This window comes from Salvelinus fontinalis, chromosome 15 (assembly GCF_029448725.1).
Source record: "Salvelinus fontinalis isolate EN_2023a chromosome 15, ASM2944872v1, whole genome shotgun sequence".
In the NCBI taxonomy this organism is placed as follows: domain Eukaryota; kingdom Metazoa; phylum Chordata; class Actinopteri; order Salmoniformes; family Salmonidae; genus Salvelinus; species Salvelinus fontinalis.
In genome coordinates, this window is record NC_074679.1 from 20,675,958 (window position 1) to 20,696,826 (window position 20,869).

General features: G+C 42.2%; 1 protein-coding gene and 1 non-coding gene across 6 annotated transcripts in view; one reads left to right on the forward strand and one right to left on the reverse strand.

The window, feature by feature from the left end:
• Positions 1–20,869, reverse strand: part of LOC129811523 (palmitoyltransferase ZDHHC14-like) — a 96,936-nt gene that overhangs the window by 22,852 nt on the left and 53,215 nt on the right. For all 5 annotated transcript variants that reach the window (XM_055862902.1, XM_055862904.1, XM_055862900.1 and 2 more), the window contains exon 4: positions 4,221–4,376. In XM_055862902.1, the coding sequence (XP_055718877.1) occupies positions 4,221–4,376 (156 nt within the window). The remainder of the gene's footprint in view (positions 1–4,220; positions 4,377–20,869) is intronic.
• On the forward strand, positions 11,946–12,021 carry trnaa-ugc (transfer RNA alanine (anticodon UGC)). Its single transcript has one exon. It is a non-coding gene; the product is annotated as a tRNA-Ala (tRNA).

Sequence of the window (20,869 nt, forward strand, 5' to 3'; positions counted from 1 at the left end):
GGTTATAAAAGACCAAGGAGTGAGGTACGCCATCTTTTCGACGTTGAACTTTACGCAGAGAGAGACCTGGGCATGCCATTTTCGAGCGCTCAGTAATGAACTTTAGATATATCAGTCTGTAATTTAATTTGATATAGGTGTTAGAAACATCATAACGAAGCTATTTGAAACCGATCAGTATTGCGTATTGAGGATTTGGACACGTTAGCTAATGTTAGCAATTGTTAGCTGCTATATCATAAGTTGAATGCAACGTTTTACAACCAAGCAACGATTCTTTTGGACAAAGAACCACCATGGCAAGATTCTGATGGAAGCTCGTCGAAAAGTAAGAGCTATTTATGATGTTATTCCGTTTTTATGTGGAAAAATGTAAACTCAATAATGGTGATTAGTGACGCCGTTATTGCGTCACTAGTCTGGCTGTAACCGCACACTGTATGTCTAACAACGTTAATTTTAAAAATCTAACTCTGCGGTTGCATTAATAACTAATACATCTTTCATTTCATGTCCAACCTGTATTTTTTTAGTCAAGTTTATGAATAGTTTGATAAAAATAGTTGTATTATCATGATGCTGCCGGGCAGATTGCTTGAGTAGTTGGACAGTATTTCCATTGTGTAAGCACGATTTGTGCCGCTAAATATGCAAATTTTCGATCAAACTCTATATGGATTGTGTAATGTGATGTTACAGGAGTGTCATCGGAAGAATTCTGAGAAGGTTAGTGAAAAAATTTATATATTTTGGCGATGTTTACGTTATCGCTCTCTTTGGCTAGAATCAATGCTCTGGTAACGTTTGCATATGTGGTATGCTAATATAACGATTTATTGTGTTTTCGCTGTAAGACACTTAGAAAATCTGAAATATTGTCTGTATTCACAGGATCTGTGTCTTTCGATTAGTGTATGCTGTGTATTTTTACGAAATGTTTGATGATTAGTAAGTAGGTAAACACGTTGCTCTATGTAGTTATTCTAGTCCATTTGTGACGGTGGGTGCAATTGTAACCTATGACATCTACCTGAAATATGCAAATTTTTCTAACAAAACCTATCCTATACCATAAATATGTTATCAGACTGTCATCTGAGGAGGTTTTTTCTTGGTTAGGGGCTATCAATATCTTAGTTTAGCCGAATTGGTGATAGCTACTGGTGTTGAGAGAAAATGGTGGACAAGAAAAATGGTGATTTTTGCTAACGTGTTTAGCTAATAGATTTACATATTGTGTCTTCCCTGTAAAACATTTTAAAAATCTGAAATGGTGGCTTTATTCACAGGATCTGTATCTTTCATTAGGTGTCTTGGACTTGTGATTTAATGATATTTAGATGCTACTATTTAATTGTGACGCTATGCTAGCGATGCTAATCAGTGTGGGGGGGTGGGGGGTGCTCCCGGACCCGGGGTAGGTGCTCGGTAGAGGTTAAGACATGAAGGTCAGTCAATCCAGAAAGATTCTTCAAGTGCAGTCGCAAAGATCATCAAGCGCTATGATGAAACTGGCTCTCATGAGGACCGCCACAGGAAAGGAAGACCCAGAGTTACCTCTACTCTAGAGAATAAGTTCATTAGAGTTACCAGCCTCAGAAATTGCAGCCCAAATAAATGCAGTAACAGACACATCTTAACATCAATTGTTCAGAGGATACTGTGTGAAGCAGGCCTTTATGCACAAATTGCTGCAAAGAAACCACTACTAAAGGACACAAATAATAATAAGAGACTAGCTTGGGCCAAGAAACATGAGCAATGAACATTAGACTGGTGGAAATGTGTCCTTTGGTCTGGAGTCCAAATTGGAAAGTTTTCGTTCCAACCAGTCTTTGTGAGATGCGGTGTGGGTGAATTCTGCAGCGATACGCCATCCCATCTGGTTTGGGCTTAGTGAGACTATCATTTGTTTTTCAACAGGACAATGACCCAACACACCTCCAGGCTGTGTAAGGGCTATTTGACCAAGGAGAGTGATGGAGTGCTACATCAGATGACCTGGCCTCAACCAAATTAATATGGTTTGGGATGAGTAGGACCGCAGAGTGAAGGAAAAGCAGCCAACAAATGTTCAGTACATGTGTGAACTCCTTCAAGACTGTTGGAAAAGCCTTCCAGGTGAAGAGTGTGAAAAGCTGTCATCAAGGCAAAGGATGGCTATTTGACAAATCTCTCAATATATTTTGATTTGTTTAACACTTTTTTGGTTACTACGTGATTTCATAGTTTTGATGTCTTCACTATTATTCTACAATGTAGAAAACAGTAAAAATAAAGAAAAACACTTTAATGAATAGGTGTTCTAAAACCTCTGACCAGTAGTGTATGCAAGAATGCTGTTCATTGACTACAGCTCAGCCTTCAACACCATAATGCCCTCCAAGCTCAACACTAGGCTCAGGGCCCTGTACAACTGGGTCCTGGACTTCCTGACGGGCCGTCCCCATGTAGTGAAGGTAGGCAACTACACCTCCGCTACACTGATCTTCAACACAGGTGCCCTTCAAGGGTGCGTGCTCAGCCCCATCCAGTACTTCCTGTTAACCCATGACTGCGTGGCGGTGGAGTGGTACCAGGAAAATAACCTTTCCCACAACGTCAACAGCTTGTTGAGACTGGTGTTTTGCGGGTACTATTTAATGAAGCTGCCAGTTGAGGACTTGTGAGGCCTCCGTTTCTCAAACTAGACACTCTAATGTACGTGTTCTCTTGCTCAGTTGTGCACCGGGGCCTCCCACTCCTCTTTCTATTCTGGTTAGAGTCAGTTTGCCCTGTTCTGTGAAGGAAGTAGTACACAGGTACAAGATCTTCAGTTTCTTGGCAATTTCTCACATGGAATAGCCTTCATTTCTCAAAACAAAAATAGACCGACGAGTTTCAGAAGAAAGTACTTTGTTTCTGGCCATTTTGAACCTGTAATTGAACCCACAAATGCTGATGCTCCAGATACTCAACTAGTCTAAAGAAGGCCAGTTTTATTGATTCTTTAAATCAGGACAACAGTTTTAGGCTGTGCTAACATAATTGCAAAAGGGTTTTCTAATGATCAATTAGCCTTTTAAAATGATCAACTTGGATTAGCTAACACAACGTGCCATTGGAACACAGGAGTGATGGTTGCTGATAATGGGCCTCTGTACGCCTATGTAGATATTCCATAAAAAAAATTAGCCGTTTCCAGCTACAATAGTCATTTACAACATTAACAATGTCTACACTGTATTTCTGATCAATTTGATGTTATTTTCATGGACAAAATTTGGAACGGTAGTGTATATTCCAGACTGGAACTAGGAACATAAGCATTTTGCAACACCCGCAATAACATCTGCTAAGTACATTTGCTAAGTATATGTACGTGACCAATACCATTTTATTTGACTCATTTCGAACAGGTTGAGATAAGCCCTAGGTCAATCACAGAATCTCAGACAAGCCAGTCAGTGAGAAGCCTAGAGAGAGCATGCTCACTGCTTGTGTGGAAGAGAGAAGCAAATCCTCCCGCTTCTTCCTCTACTGCTTCAGGGAGTGGCCTGCTTTTCCACTACAAAAAGATAGGGAGAGAGGGACAGACAGGCTGCACTGCAGGTGGGGGGGGGGGGGGATGAGGGTGGAGAAAGGGAGATGGAGGAGGATGGGAGAAAGTTGTTCAGTGAAAACAATGTCCCTCTGAGTGTTGTAAAAGCTCCAATCTCCCCACAACAGAACATGCCTGAGGGGGTGAGGTGATTCAGAGTGAGTTATGAAACAAGGGGGGGGCTCCAGATTTCATAATGACAGTTGTGTCACCCATCTTTCTCTGCTCAGTGTTAATGAGCCCATAAATCCTTAGCCAAATGGGGACTCTGGGAAAAGAACAGGAGAACACAACAAGAGGGAGGCTGTGGCTCTGTGGAGGCTGAGCAGTGATCACAGTCTCAGGTGGGCCTGGAGAGAAGGCTGGAAGACCAATGCTTCATCTGTCGAACACCATAGAAGTCAATAGTCTTAACATTCCTAAGGAGGAATGTTACTCCCCGTGACATGACATAGCTTTTAGCTACATGTATATACAGAGCACACAAACATGCAGAAAACAAACACAAATTGAGACGTAGAAAAATATCTGCACACATAGGCAAACACATTTGCACACACAGGAGTACATACATACACACACACACTTCACCTTCAGTCCACCCACCCTCCCAGCATGTGTGGCCCACACAGTGACTCACCGACACAGTTGTCACAAAGGCTGCAGTGAGAGGCACGCGGTGGTCTGAAGATCTTACAGGTGAAGCAGTACTTGAGCTTGACCGTCTGCCCATTGATGACCACCTCTTTCGTCCTGGGGGGCGGCCGGTACCCCGAACTGGAGCCGTTGGCTACATCTGTCAGGGAGAATCAGACTTAAATGACTGGGAAATTAAATTGCAGTCTGCTACTTTTGGCAAACAATACACTTCAATCCTAGCCTCATTCAGGCTATTGAAGAGTTGGCTAGTTCCAACACATAGTGTATGGGAGGAGGGTACTACAATCCTGCACAAAGCTGGCACTGTAGAGCAGAACAGGGTCTCCGTCCATACAAGCCTCTACAGGAACCAAAGTGAAGTCAAAATGGAACAGTCACAATAAACTAGACCTATTTGTTAGTAGTGTATTGGTCATGTGAACAGTAAAATGAAAAGCCTTTTAAAAATGTTGGTTCATTACTAAATTCATGTCTGGCTCTGAAAGCAGAAAGAGAATCAGCCAGCTAACTGTTCAGCGCCTGCTGTCTTGACATCACACTGTGACTGATCTATTCTGACCTGCTCAGAACAACATGGCCTTCACTCTGCACTCCGCTCACAATAAATGTCTCAGCTGGAGGAAACAACTTGGCAAGTCAAACAGGTTATTTTCTCAACAGAATTAAATGCTTTAATAAAATCCCTCACAGTGGTAAATGTAGTAAAACGGCTTGGCAGCAGGGAGGATGACCACAATAAGAGAAATTACTGTGTGGATGATTAGGTAAAAAAATATGATGTAGGGTTATCACCCATAAAATGATTATTTCATTTAAATTTAGAGAAATATGTTCATTCAACAGAGAGTTGCGTCAGGAAAACAATAGTCCAAACCCCACGCATCTACCATATATGGTTCAAAAGTTTGACGATTTACTTGAAAAATGTAGCATGTTTAGAGTGAAAGGAATGTCATCACGGGCTTACTTCGAATGGCAACTGACAAGCTAACTTGTGGCTGCTGGTTTCTGAGTGAAAACATGGGCTTTTACTAAATGAAATCCGCAGAATAAAAAAAATGTATATATATTTATTTACAAATTTCAATATCCACCCTCCGAGAAGACAATCTCTTCCTATTTTCATTGTGTATTTTGAGTATTTCCCTTTAAATCGCCATAGAAAACAGCCCCTCAACGTGGATTGATCGCCAATATAGCCAAGGATCTGGAGATGAAAATGACGTGGATATCAAATTGATTTTTGATTGATCCAACATGCGTAAAGCTTGTACTGTACCACATCCCAAAGCCAAATATGGAAGAAATACAACCAAGAGAGGCGTGGCCTAAACTAGCAATGGTCACAGCAAATTAACGTTATTTCATCAACACTGTCAAATACCACTATATTAAGGTTATAATACTGTAGAGAAGAATGTAATGATTCATTGTATGTGATATATAATGACATAAGGCAAAGAAAACAACGTTTGGACATTCATTTCGTAGCACCCTCTTGAATTGCCCCGTTTTCTCTACATTCTAGAGTCGTGAGTGAACGCCCTGTATGAACATAGGCAACGCACGAAAGGCATAACTGCCATGCTCGTTTCTGAAGCCCTCTCTCGTGTGGTAGTGTGTGTGGGAAAGAGTGTGTGTGGGTGGATCATTGTGTGCCTCTAAAACACAGTGGCCAAGCTGGAGTGGTGTGTGTGCACAACTCAATAGGAGCCCTCTTTTCAGCCCATGTTCAGCGTGATCAATGCACTCCCTCCATCCTCTCCTCCTGCATTCATAACAAGGGATAGAGTCAACCAGGAGGTAGGTGAATGAGTGGGAGGAGAAGTAACAACTCTACATCCGTCAAACAGAGCTTCCAACAGAGAGTAGAAAGGTCGGGTGATGTTGCTGAACTGAACTGCATGCTTTTCATACTGTATAATGTACTTGGCTCAATAGAGGGACCCCTCATCATCGTTTATTTTTATTGTGTTGACGTCTATGAAAACATGTCCATAAATGCCAATCAAGGACATCAAGCTGCCTCTAAAATGAGAAGCGTCACAGCATAATAACTGTAGAAAAATCACATCTAGCCTCACATACATTTAACAGCTCCCTAGCTCTCCCTGATGTGCTCTTCAAGCCCCCGTCTGTGATGAACAGCTAATGAAATGTTCATGGACTGACTGGGCATGGAGCCTAGACTACTGCTGCTGCTTCTAACAAACATAAGTCACTCATTTCACTCAGCTGGACCACAGCAGTGATGGGGGAAAAATCTATACAGTTACATATCGCAATATCATTTTGGGACGATATTATAGCGATATTTGACTCCAAGTATATATATATATTTTTGCTACTGTAGGTAGCGTTAGCTAGCGCAAGTCGGCTGTACCTGCGGCAAAATCCAGTATTTTCATCCTATAGCTTGTTCTCCATCTTCTTTTGAAATAGTGAACAAATATGTTTTAAGCGTTTTTATTTCCCTGATCAAAACACATTTTCTCAATCCTTGGGCAGTCTGCCTAAGCACCTTTTCACGTTTAAAACGGCAACATTTTCTCTCAGCTGCATGGCAAAATGTGTACAATTGAAGGAAATTAGCTTTAAAACCAATGGCCGACAACACTTATTGCCACGCAACACTTAAGCCCCGTTTTAAGCCAGAAAATAACTCTGGTTTGGAACTTCAAATTGCAATAAAAAAATCGCAGTATCGAATCGAAATACATATAGAACTGTGAGAATCACAATACATATCGTATCAGCACGTGTCGCGATAATATTGTATCGTGAGGTCCCTGGCAATTCCCAAGCCTAACCACCAGCATCAACTGTAAAACACTGTCTGGCTACAACTGTATCAAGATGTACTGTAAACCGAAAGATTAACAGACAAACAAAGAGGAATAACATTGAGTGTAGCCTAATCCTTTTCTATTGTACTATTGACTGTGAAATAAACGTTCACCTGCTTCTCTCGTCTAAAAGAACACATCTAAAATCACAAACACACCCAGGCAAATACTGAAAGCTCTAAATAGATGGATCTCAATAGCTAGTGAGGTTAAAGGTCATGACCAGGGCCCGTATCCACTAAGTGTCTCAGAGTAGGAGTGCTGATCTATGATCAGTTTTGCCTTTTACATAGATCATAATAAATATGATTATGGACAGATCCTACTCTGAAATGCTTTGTGGATACGGGCCCAGGGCACCTGTATCCTCAGGCCTCATATAGAGCCAGATCTGCTGACAGCAGGTAGGCTAAACAAGTTGAACCACCTTTATAAGGAAAGAATCCCAACTAATTTCTCTCAACTTCTGTGAAAACAAGCCTCTAAATCACCCACTGATATGCTCCTTCTCCACTCTGTCACAACAATGAGTTTATGTTCACACTTCAGACACCTCTAAGAGGAACGCTTTTTCTGCTGACGAGGTGTGTTTGTATATGGTGTGATCCTAGCCAGAACATTCCATATTTCATAGATTGGATCTAGGCCTAACAGTAGTTTTTCTGTCTGAGACAGAGAGGATGGAGTTGGAACGAAGAGGGTAGTGATAAAAGGGGTTGATTAGGGAGGGCAGTGGTACAGCTTAACCAGCACACAGAGACAGAGCAGAGACTGAAGGGGGATTCAATGTCGGCCAAAGCGTCCAGCCAGCCCCATCTCGACGGGGTAGAAAGAAAATGTAATTGCTATCCTGCAGGGATAGGGAGGTGATAGGGAGAGGATGAGAACAGGGCATTAGCAGATGGACCTTCACTCACAGACAACAAAAAAGAACACTGACCGCAGGTTTAATAAGACCATGACCTGAGACATTGGCTGAGCCAATACTCTTGAGAAAGACTGGACTTAAAACTATGAACAAAAACTATGAACAAAGAGAAGGGTAGCCTGTACAGACGAGTGCTTACTTCTGATTTCTGAAAGTCAAGTCGACATCACAAACAAGTAATGGGATAATAATAGGTGATATTTGTGATCTCGATTTTCCTGCATTACTTTCACACCCCTGGGGAGCAAAATATGAATAACCAGCAAAACATTCCAGGCCCCATCTTATCTTGACAAGCCATCCTCCATCATCTTTCAGGCTGTGTGTGTGTCAGCCACACACAAGTCAGACTGTTCTCTCTTCAGGGGGCTCCAGGACATCACACCACTCAGGCTTCTCTGTCACCATGGCAACTGTCTCACCCCCGTAAGACTGTCAGTCTTGATAAGTGTGTTAGTTTGGAGTTGTGTGCCCTTAGCAGTTGGCATCGACTTAAATCCTCACATTAGAGACTACTTTAAAGGAGACTGCATGAATGCACCATTTATATCATTGCAGATATGGGAAAGGGGACAAGAAGAAGCCCTGTAATTTATGACTATTGAGGAGCATCCATTCTCTGTACAGGACTTCCCAGGCAGATGCTGTTGGTTCCTGTACGTCTGCATGATGAGAGGTAATGAGGCCCATGAGTCCCACAGGGAGACTAGGAGAGCACATCCAGACACACTATCCCTGAGTAAGTACTCACTCTGCCTCTCAGATACAGGCATACTGTACAGTGGTCTGTGAGTGTGTGTGTCCCCAGTATGCAGAGGCATACAGTAGACAGGGGCCGTCGGTAACAGCAGAGGCCTACCCAGGCCACTAATTGCTCGACAACTTATGGTTTCCTTTGTCTGGTACCATTTGGTAAATTCAACTGGCTGCAATTACTATGCCAGCAGCAGCATCTCTATTTATGGGCCATGAGGCTCCATCCAAAAGGCCTCATCAGAGCCCTTTTATCTCCCAGTCAGGTTTGATCATAATCCTCAAGACAGGCCAACAAAAAAAATGAGAAAGACCAGAGACAGGAAACCTTCCAGAGGAAGCCTTCGCTGGCTGAACATAGAGTCAATACACATTCAAATGCAGAAATAGCCTATCAAAATATTATGTATGGTGGGTTTTTATTAAAATGTTGTGTGTGTGGTATGTTTTCTGGTTGCATAACATAACTCCTGTCCTGGATATCGAGGCTTTGGCAGTTATTTAAACTGTTAGTTGAAGGAAACTTTCCTCTTCAGTGGGTAAAAAAGAGCAGGTTTCCTAATGATAACACTGAGCATTTACTATGACATCACAAACACTCACTTCCTATCGCCGCAGGCACACACCCTTGCTACTTCCCCTAGTAACTCTGGGCCACAGATTGTCATGTGTGCTCGTGCGTGTCAACCACTGTAATAGCCAACCGCCATTGTGAAATTAAAAGGATAAGATGTGCTTTTTTTCCCCCCATGACGGGATTACAAGGTGAAAAGGAATACAATTAAACAAGATGAACTTTACAGAGCTGTATTTCCACTTCAGTAAAGTAGGGCTGAGTTATTTTTGTGCAAAAGGCTTTCTTTCTGGACTGTTTTGAAATCATTACTCAGCCCTAAGATGACAGTGTGTCCTAAAGGGTTCAGTGAGCGTCCTGCTCCCGGCTGACTACGATGAAAACATCCTGAGATTCCATTCCACCCTGTTCTGCTTAGTGTTTCCAATGTGTTTCAGTTCATTTCTGAGGAACTGGTTTCTATTTGTTCCCAGAGAAGAGCATCAGGTTTAAGGACGTGACAAGGGGTAAGGGAAAGGGAGTGTCTAGCCCACAGAGACCATCAATCTAGGCTTTAGCCAGAAGCACACCTCGCAACGCTTCTCAGAGGACATAACTTTTAGGCCTATATTCCTCCTTCCCTTTCTCAACATTATAGGCCTAGATCCTAACTGATATCAAGTTACAGGACTGGTGAAAGTGTATTGGTGGAGACCTATCCAAGTCTGTCAGGTTAAATAAATCCTTAAACAGGGGTTAGGGAAATTACAGTTACAGTGGGAAGAAAAATTATGTGAACCCTTTAGAATGACCTGGATTTCTGCATAAATTGGTCATAATTGTATCTTCACCTAAGTCACAACAATAGACAAACAGTCTGCTTAAACTAATAACACACACAATTATAATTGTTCATGTCTTTATTGAACACAGTGTAAACATTCACAGTGCAGGGTGGGAAAAGTATGTAAACCCTTGGATTTAATAACAAGTTGACCCTCCTTTGGCAGCAATAACCTCAACCAAATGTTTTCTGTGGTTGCGAATCAGATCTGCACAATGGTCAGGAGGAATTTTGGACAATTCCTCTTTACAAGACTGTTTCAGTTCCACAATATTATTGGGATGCCTGGTGTGAACCACTCTCGAGGTCATGCCACAGCATCTCAAATCGGGTTGAGGACAGGACTGACTGGGCCACTCCAGAAGGTGTATTGTCCTCTGCCATTCTGTTGTTGATTTACTTCTGTCTTTTGGGTTGTTGTCCTGTTGCATAACCTAACTTCTGTTGAGCTTCAATTGGACATATAGCCTTACATTTGCATGCAAAATGTCTTGATAAACTTGGGAATTCCTTTTTCTGTTGATGACAGCAAGCTGTCCAGGTCCTGACGCAGCAAAGCAGCACCAAACCATGATGCTCCCTCCACCATACATTAGAGTTGGGATGAGGTTTTGAAGTTGGTGTGCAGTGCCTTTTTTTCTCCACACATAGTGTTGTGTGTTCCTTCCAAACAACAACTTTAGTTTCATCTGTCCACAGAATATGTTGCCAGTAGCGCTGTGGAACATCTAGGTGCTCTTTTGCGAACTTCAGACAAGCAACAATGTTTTTTTGGGACAGCAGTGGCTTCTTCCATGGTGTCCTCCCATGAACACCATTCTTGTTTAGTGTTTTACGTATCGTAGACCCTTCAACAAAGATGTTAGCATCTTCCAGATATTTCTGTAAGTCTTTAGCGGACACTCTACAATTCTTCTTAACCTCATTGAGCATTCTGCACGGTGCTCTTGCAGTCATCTTTGCAGGACGGCCACTCCTAGGGAGAGTAGCTACAGTGCTGAAATTTCTCCATTTATAGACAATTTGTCTTACCGTGGACTGACTTTTAGAGATACTATTGTAGCCCTTTCCAGCTTCATGCAAGGAAACAAATCTTAATCTTAGGTATTCTGAGATCTCTTTTGTTCGAGGCATGGTTCAGGCAATGCTTCTTGTAAATAGCAAACTCAAATTTTGTGAGTGTTTTTATTTATGGGGCAGGGTAGCTCTAACCAAAATCTCCAATCTCGTCTTATTGATTCAACTCCAGGTTAGTCAACTCCTGACTCGCTTTTCTACAAGTCATTAGCCTTGGGGTCACATACTTTCCCCAACCTACACTGTGAATGTTTAAATTATGTATTCAATATAGACAAGAAAAATACAATAACATGTGTTATTAGTTTAAGCACACTGTCTATTGTTGTGACTTAGATGAAGATCAGATAAAATGTTATGTAACATTTATGCAGAAATCCAGGTAATTCCAAAGGGTTCACATACTGAAAGGGTAGTGCTGGTGCTTTGGGGGAAACCGCATAGTATGGTTCCATCTTACTGTAATAATTGGGTAATGGAGTGGGAATGGGGTGAGAGTTAATAGCCATGGTGTGGACCTGGCAGTAACATCATGCAAGTACAGAGTTCATCGACTTACAGGTCGACTTCATCCAGGTCGACTTCATCGTATTCAATATGGTTGTTCAGCTAATTAATTTTATTATCAAAACATAAGCTAATTAATAAACTATACTGGGCACATTGTCACGTCAGGTGGTGTCACTCAACCCTCAACGGATCTGGGTCCCGTGTGGCTCAGTTGGTAGAGCATGGCGCTTGCAACGCCAGGGTTGTGGGTTCGATTCCCACGGGGGACCAGTACAAAAAAAGTATGAATGTATGTACTTGTAAGTCGCTCTGGATAAGAGCGTCTGCTAAATGACTTAAATGTAAATGTAAATGATCTGTCCTGGTCAGTGCTATCCAGAATCCTTGGGACGTCCCTACCTTTACCCTTACCTATTTTAAATGTCAACTTCAATGAGTTAGGGATGTCCCAAGGATCCCGAATTGCAGAGACCAATCTGTCTTGTAGGACGTGGAACTCATCTAAAAAAGAAATAAAAAATTGCGTATCCGCCTAACACTAGTTCCTAATTCTGAAAATCACTCCACTGTCGGTAGCTATGACGCACTGGCTGCTATGGCAAACCATGCTTGATCACTTGAGCAAACTTGCTCCAACCAACACCCTATTGCAAGCTTGTTTGAATGGCCATACGGTAGCTAGTTTGCCCGGTTGTTGATGAATTTGTACGGCACCAAAGCTATGAGACGGTTCTCAGATATCAGCATGTATCCGACTGCCAGATTTCATGAAAACTAATTTGTGCATTAGCTAGAACTTCACTACAATAGCTAGCTAGCTAGAGGGAGTATTCTGTATGGAATGTGTGAACTGACAATGTTAGCATTCCTGCTTTTCATTTCATATGGATTGATTTGAGACTGGTTCAGCCAGCAAGCAGACATTTACGTGCACATTTTGAATTGAATAAATACCGATTCTACCACCACAAAACACCTTAGCTAGATGTAGAATTAGGCAGTAAAGACTTGCTCATGAAAATAAAAAATCATCAATATAAGCGAAAGGTTTATGGTTTTTGGTAAGATTAACTCTGACTGGAGGATGAAACGGGGTTCTCAGTGGACTATGTCACCTTGGAAACAGTTTTGAATGTTAAGAAAGCATATTGTTGCCCAACTTCTTTTTAGCTATCCCATGACTGTTTGCGAGTTAGACAGATCAGTGCAGTTGGCTGTCGCTTTCTGATGTGAGACAAATGGTGGAATTGTGGATGTTCAATTAAAGACCACATTCACACTGGAAGAACAGACCTGTGGGTCCATTGAAATTGTGCATGGGATTTCATTACATCCCAGAGATGCTTTGTGAAACCAGAACATTACTTCCTACCTAAACAGTCAGACTTCTACTTCCAAGGACATCATGAACATACTGTTTGATGTTAGCACATATAGAGATGTACAGACAACGTATGAAGACATCAAGTGTGAAACCACACAATGCACAGAACACATGGTAACCCCTGGCAACGGAACCTTGGAGAATTCTGACAGTGAATTGAGAAGAAATCCTGGTTGAATTCTGAATCCACATTTCACCATGGGGGAAGTCAGTCGATGGATATTGTGACACACTGCTATATCCTACCCCTACACTGACGCTGAGAGAAAAGAGACTGCTGTGAATGACAGAGAGCTCCTACCATTCACACACACACCCCTCTTATCAGCACCTCTCCCCTCACTCTCTCCCCATCTCCCTGTGAGTTAATAACCACCTCCGAGTGCTTTAGAGAGGAGCTACAATGGATTAATGGAGGGTGGCTGTAAAGAACTCCACAAGCCCACTTACACAGATCAGATCAAGTGGAGGGCTTTAGAACCTCCTTTATTCTCACACTCCGCTCCAACCGGTCATTGTTCAGGTTCAAACAATGGGGCCAATGTAGCAATTAGTGTTGGGGGAGAAAAAAAAGTGCCATAGCGTACTCCAAGTATCGGTAGCGTAACTTGTTCTCCATCTTTTAAAATAGTGAGCCAACATTTTTTCAGATATTTTATTTCCATGACTGATCAAAACTCATTCTCATGTTCTCTCTGATCCCTCTACAGCAAACATATAGTGAGCAATGTTTAGAACATAAAATCGCAAATCCCAGTATTGCATAGCAATATATATATATAAAATCGTGAGATACGCAATACATATCGGCACATACATTTCGTGGTACCTTCCAATTCCCAGCCCCAGTATTAATGTGGCAGTAATGTAGCGGAACACAGTAACGTAGGCTGTGTTTTAAAGCCTTACTGATCAGATGTTTTAAGTGAGATTACCACTCATTTGATAAGGACTTGAGGCACTCTCTATTGAGAAAGTTTGTATTGAATCCGTGTGTGTGGCAAGCAGTTCCTCACTCTGGTTCAGCGAGACCGGTTCCACGTCCTTACTCTGGTTCAGCGAGACCGGTTCCACGTCCTCACTAACTGAGGCAGTCTTTCTTGGCAGTTACTCAACTCTCTCCCTCTCCTCCTCTACCAGAGCAGCTATCAGTCAGTCAGACTCTAGAACCGTATCTAGCTACAAAATACTAACTCAAATGTTGCCAATATTATGCAGGAGCAAAGAGACAACGTTCATCATTGGGAGTTATATCTTGATAGAAAACTGTGTCAGTCAATCTACTTTGGGCTGTTCTGTATAAGACAGTGATTCATGCCCAGTCACACCATGTGACTGAGAAAGAAACAGTTTGGAGCACATCCTCTGAGGGCTAAAGACATGTCTTGACAGGCATACACGAGTACTGTGGTGAGACTATAACCCCGGTTCCACTGCTGTGCCTCTCCTCCGCCCCGCCTGTAACATGATGGTCTGTCTGCCAGCGTGGGCAGGAGAGAATAGAGGGATAGAAGGGTGGGAGGATGGAGAACGATGGTGAGGAGAGCTGTGAACTATAAGTAGAGCCTTCCTGATTGAATGCATTTGTCAACAACACACAACATGCACTCACACATGAACATGGATTGTTTGATTTCTCAGCAGCATTGACGGAAACCCTCAAAATAATCATATAGAGTCCAGTAGCCAATAGGGTCCAGCAGCCAATAAAATCCTTAAATGTCAGTGAATCCTCATTATATTCCTCTCCATCATACACACACTGGGAGAGGAGCAGGAGTTTAGCACGGCCACTGGCTTTAGAAACATCCTCTGACATTTACTGGCTAGCCTATCGCTAGGTCTCTGGCACGCACAGCAGAAGAGACATATCCTGCCTGGTTTCGGTAATGAAAGCCTTTGAAGTTGGCATGCTTCCGCCTAGAGGATGCCAGTCTCTCAGTCTCTGCAGCAATGCCACATCTGACCAGGGCCTGCACTGCTAAATATGGCAGACAGACAGACATGATGCATGGAATGACGAGCTGCAGTAACAAGTGGTGATAGATATACTAGTGGCTGATTACTGAAGAGTTCCTGTTACGATGCTATTCCTCAGTTCACAGTCACACTCAGAGCAGGAAAAGGACAGGTGCTCATTGACTTACACAGCAGGCTTCATCCACTGAGCCCTTTCCTCAAGAGAAAGTTGAGGACAGGACCGAGCAGGACTGAAAACACAACACTTCCTGTAATTGGACACACACTGCTTCCCAGACATAGGGAGGCATTGAAGAGGCACCTTTTTCTGTCTAATTCAGTATGTAGTTTCACAACAGATCAATACCAGAGGTGAACTTGAGCCCTGTACCACTTTGAATAGAAGACAACAGCATTACTTATTAATGAGGGTGCTGGGAAAAAAGGAACAACCAGTTCAGTTGCGGTCAAAAATGACTTCACCATGTGAAGAGCTTACATCACACGCTGATAACATAAGCTGAACAACGTAACACAAGCACTTGGGCCGGAGACTAAATTGGAGATTGGCGTCATGGTGTGCACAATCATGGGTAGCAGTCGGTATCCTTTTGAGGACCACACAGGTACACTAAGACAGTAGTACCCAACCTGGGGTATCTAGACAGGGTACTTGGGAAGACTGGTAAAATGCACACAAGGAAGAACTTTGTGGCTGCTCCGGACAGAGCTAAATGTGATTCGGGGTACAGAAACCAAAAGATTGGCAATCATAAGGTTCGATGTCCATTCTAAAACCTAATTATTTGGTTTTAAAGTTCCACACAGTCAATCCAGGTCATATAGAGTCACTACAGTATACCAATACTGCTGTAGTATCATTATACACTGAACAAAAATATAAACGCAACATGTAAAGTGTTGGTCCCATGTTTCATGAGCTGAAACAAAAGATCCCAGAAATTTTCCATAATCACAAAAAGCTTATTTCTCTCAAATGTTGTGCACAAATTTCTTCACATTCCTGTTAGTCAGCATTTCTCCTTTGCCAAGATATGCCACACCTGTCAGGTGGATGGACTATCAAGAAGCTGATTAAACAGCATGGTCATTACACAGGTGCACCTTGTGCTGGGGACAATAAAAGGCCACAAAAATGTACAGTTTTGTCACAACATGCCATCGATGTCTCAAGATGAGGAAGTGTGCAATTGGCATGCTCACTGCAGAAATGTCTGCAGTCAGCGCTATTGACAGAGAATTTAATGTAAATTTTTCAACCGTAAGCTGCCGCCGTCGCTTTAGAGAATTTGGCAGCTTGTCCAACATGCCACACAACCGCAGAGCACGTGTAAAACCATGCCAGCCCAGGACCTCCACATCTGGCTTCTTCACCTGCAGGATCATGAAAGACCAGCCACCCAGACAGCTGATGAAACTGTGGGTTTGCACGACCAAAGATCATATGGGAAGCTCATCTGCGTGTTCATCGTCCTCACCAGGGTCTTGACCTGACTGCAGTTCGGTGTCGAAACCAACTGCAGTGGGAAAATGTTCACCTTCGATGGCCACTGGCATGCGGGAGAAGTATGCACTTCACGGATGAATCCCGGTTTCAACTGTACCGGGCATTAAGCATACGTGTGGGCAAGTGGTTTGCTGATGGCAACGTTGTGAACAGAGTGCCCCATGGTGGAGGTGGGGTTATGGTATGGGCAGGCAACAGCTACGGACAATGAACACAATTGCATTTTATTGATGGCAATTTGAATGCACAGAGATACCGTGACGAGATCCTGAGGCCCATTGTTGTGCCATTCCTCCACCGCCATCACCTCATGTTTCATCATGATAATGCACTGCCCCATGTCGCAATGATCTGTACACAATTCCTGGAAGCTGAAAATGTCCCAGTTCTTCCATGGCCTGCATACTCAGACAGGTCACCCATTGAGCATGTTTGGGATGCTCTGGATCTACATGTATGATAGCGTGTTCCAGTTTCCGCCAATTTACTGGAATTTCACACAGCCATTGAAGAGTGGAACAACATTCCACAGGACACAACCAACAGCCTGATCAACTCTATGTGAAGGAGATGTGCCATGCTGAATGAGGCAAATGGTGGTTACACCAGATACTAACTGGTTTTCAGATTATTATTTTTTAAGGTGACCAATCGATGCATATTTTTCTGTGACTAACAGATGCATATCTGTTATGGGCAATCCATAGATTAGAGCCTATTGAATTTATTTCAATTGACTGATTTCCGTATATGAACTGTACCTCAGTAAAATGTTTGAATGTTGCATTTATAGTTTTGTTTAGTGTATTTATCATGCTTGTTTCCTTGTTTCTTTATATTGCTATTGAGGACTGATTCTCAACTTACTGGCATGGTTAAATAAATTAAATAGGTTGTTGTTTATATTAGAAGTCGACCGATTATGATTTTTCAACGCCGATACCAATTATTGGAGGACCAAAAAAGCCGATACTGATTAAATCAGCCGATTTATATATATATTTGTAATAATGACAATTACAACAATTCTGAATGAACAATGAACACTTATTTTAACTTAATATAATACATCAATAAAGTAAATTTAGTCTCAAATAAATAATGAAACGTGTTCAATTTGGTTTAAATAATGCAAAAACAGTGTTGGAGAAGAAAGTAAAAGTGCAATATGTGCCATGTAAAAAAGCTAACGTTTAAGTTCCTTGCTCAGAACATGAGAACATATGAAAGCTGGTGGTTCCTTTTAACAGGAGTCTTCAATATTCCCAGGTAAGAAGTTTTAGGTTGTAGTTATTATAGGACTATTTCTCTCTATACCATTTGTATTTCACATACCTTTGACTATTGGATGTTCTAATAGGTACTTTAGCATTGCCAGCCTAATATCAGGAGTTGATAGGCTTGAAGTCATAAACAGCGCTGTGCTTCAAGCATTGCGAAGAGCTGATGGCAAACACAGGAAAGTGCTGTTTGAATGAATGCTTACGAGCATGCTGCTGCCTACCAACGCTCAGTCAGACTGCTCTATGAAACCATAGACTTAATTATAATATAATAACACACAGAAATACGAGCCTTAGGTCATTAATATGGTGAAATCTGGAAACTATCATTTAGAAAACAAAACGTTTATTCTTTCAGTGAAATACGGAACCGTTCCGCATTTTATCTAACAGGTGGCATCTATAAGCCTAAATATTGCTGTTACATTGCACAACCTTCAATGTTATGTCATAATTATGTAAAATTCAGGCAAATGAATTCGCAACGAGCCAGGTGGCCCAAACTTTTGCATATACCCTGACTCTGCGTGCAATGAACGCAAGAGAAGTGACACAATTTGCCTAGTTAATATTGCCTGCTAACATTAATTTATTTTAACTAAATATGCAGGTTAAAAAAATGTATACTTCTGTGTATTGATTTTAAGAAAGGCATTGATGTTTATGGTTAGGTACATTCGTGCAATGATTGTGCTTTTTTCGCAAATGCGCTTTTGTTAAATCATCCCCCGTTTGGCGAAGTTGGCTGTCTTTGTTAGGAAGAAATAGTCTTCACACAGTTTGCAACGAGTCAGGCGGCCCAAAGTGCTGCATATACCCTGACTCTGTTGCACAGAACGCAAGAGAAGTGACACAATTTCCCTAATTAAAAGTATTTAATGTTAGCAGGCAATATTAACTAAATATGCAGGTTTAAAAATATATACTTGTGTATTGATTTTAAGAAAGGCGTTGATGTTTATGGTTAGGTACACATTGGTGCAACGACAGTGCTCTTTTGCGAATGCGCTTGTTAAATCACCCGTTTAGCTAAGTAGGCTGTGACTCAATGATAAATTAATAGGCACCGCATCGATTATATGCATCACAAGACAAGCTAGATAATCACTAGTTAACTACATTACTAGTTTATGTTAAGATTGATTGTTTTTTATAAGATAAGTTTAATGCTAGCTAGCACCTTACCTTGGCTCCTTGCTGCACTCGCATAACAGGTAGTCAGCCTGCCACGCAGTCTCCTCGTGGAGTGCAATGTAATCGGCCATAATCGGTCTCCAAAAATGCCGATTACCGATTGTAATGAAAACTTGAAATCGGTCCTAATTAATCGTCCATTCCGATTAAATCGGTCAACCTCTAGTTTATATCACATTACCTTGAATAGGTTAAACTGATCACATTTAGTTTTCCTCTTTTATTCTATTTCACCTTTTTAATTTTTTCTTTCCCACCCGGCTCAAATTCAATAGCCCAGCGGATACACACACACTCTCTGTCTCTCTGTCTCTCTGTCTCTCTGTCTCTCTGTCTCTCTGTCTCTCTGTCTCTCTGTGACAGAGAGACAGAGAGACAGAGAGACAGAGAGACAGAGAGACAGAGAGACAGAGAGACAGAGAGAATGAGTGAGAGACGGCAGACAGCCTGTCTCCCAGCATTGCTGTTCCCCCGTGGAGGGTGTGTATGGTTCTTGACAGAGCAGAGTGTAATGTGTGATAGATCGCACTTCAGGGACCTGATAATCACATCACCCTCTATCGCCTATCAGCTGACCACCACAGGACACCCTTCACACGGACACAGGGAGCCCTCACACTCCCCTCCTGTCCCTCCACTCTTTCCCTCTCCAAGCCCCCACTATCTGTCTTTCTTTGTCGTGTTTTTGTCTGCAAATTGCGACTGACCACAGAGCTGTAGCATAAACAAAGTGGTACACAGCATGCAGAAACTATAAGCTAAATTCCTTCCTCCTCTCACACCATGAAGGGCGCTGAGGCAGAGAGAGCCACCGCTTTCAATTCAATTCAAAAAGGCTTTCTTGGAATGGGAAACATGTTTCCACTGTCAAAGCAAATGGAATAAACAATAACGGGAAATAAACAACAGTAAACATTCAACTCAAGTTTTAAAAGAATATAGGCATTTCAAATGTTATTATTGGCTATGTACAGTGTTGTACATACCGCTCCTGTCTCAGCCTCCAGTATTTATGCTGCAGTAGTTTATGTGTCGGGGGGCTAGGGTCAGTTGGTTATACCTGGAGTACTTCTCCTGTCTTATCCAGTGTCCTGTGTGAATTTAAGTATGCTCTCTCTAATTCTCTCGTTCTCTCTTTCTCTCTGAGAACCTGAGCCCTAGGACCATACGTCAGGACTACCGGGCATGCTGACACCTTGCTGTCCCCAGTCCGCCTGGCCTTGCTGCTATTCCAGTTTCAACTCTTCTGCCTGAGGTTATGGAACCACTACCTGTCCCAGACCTGCTGTTTTCAACTCTTAATGATCGGCTATGAAAAGCCAACTGAGATTTATTCCTGATTATTATTTGACCATGCTTGTCATTTATGAACATTTTGAAAATCTTGGCTCTCTCTAATTTTCTCCTTCTCTCTTTCTTTCTCTCGGAGGACCTGGGCCCTAGGACCATGCGTCGGGACTGCCGCCCGTGGTGACTCCTTGCTGTCCCCAGTCCGCCTGGCCTTGCTGCTATTCCAGTTTCAGCTGTTCTGCCTGCGGTTATGGAAACGCCACCTGTCCCAGACCTGTTGTTTTTCAACTCTTAATGATCAGCTATGAAAAGCCAACTGAAAATTATTCATGATTATTATTTGACCATGCTTGTCACTTATGAACATTTTTGAACATCTTGGCATAGTTCTGTTATAATCTCCACCCGGCACAGCCAGAAGAGGACTGGCCACCCCTCATAGCCTGGTTCCTCTCTAGGTTTCTTCCTAGGTTTTGGCCT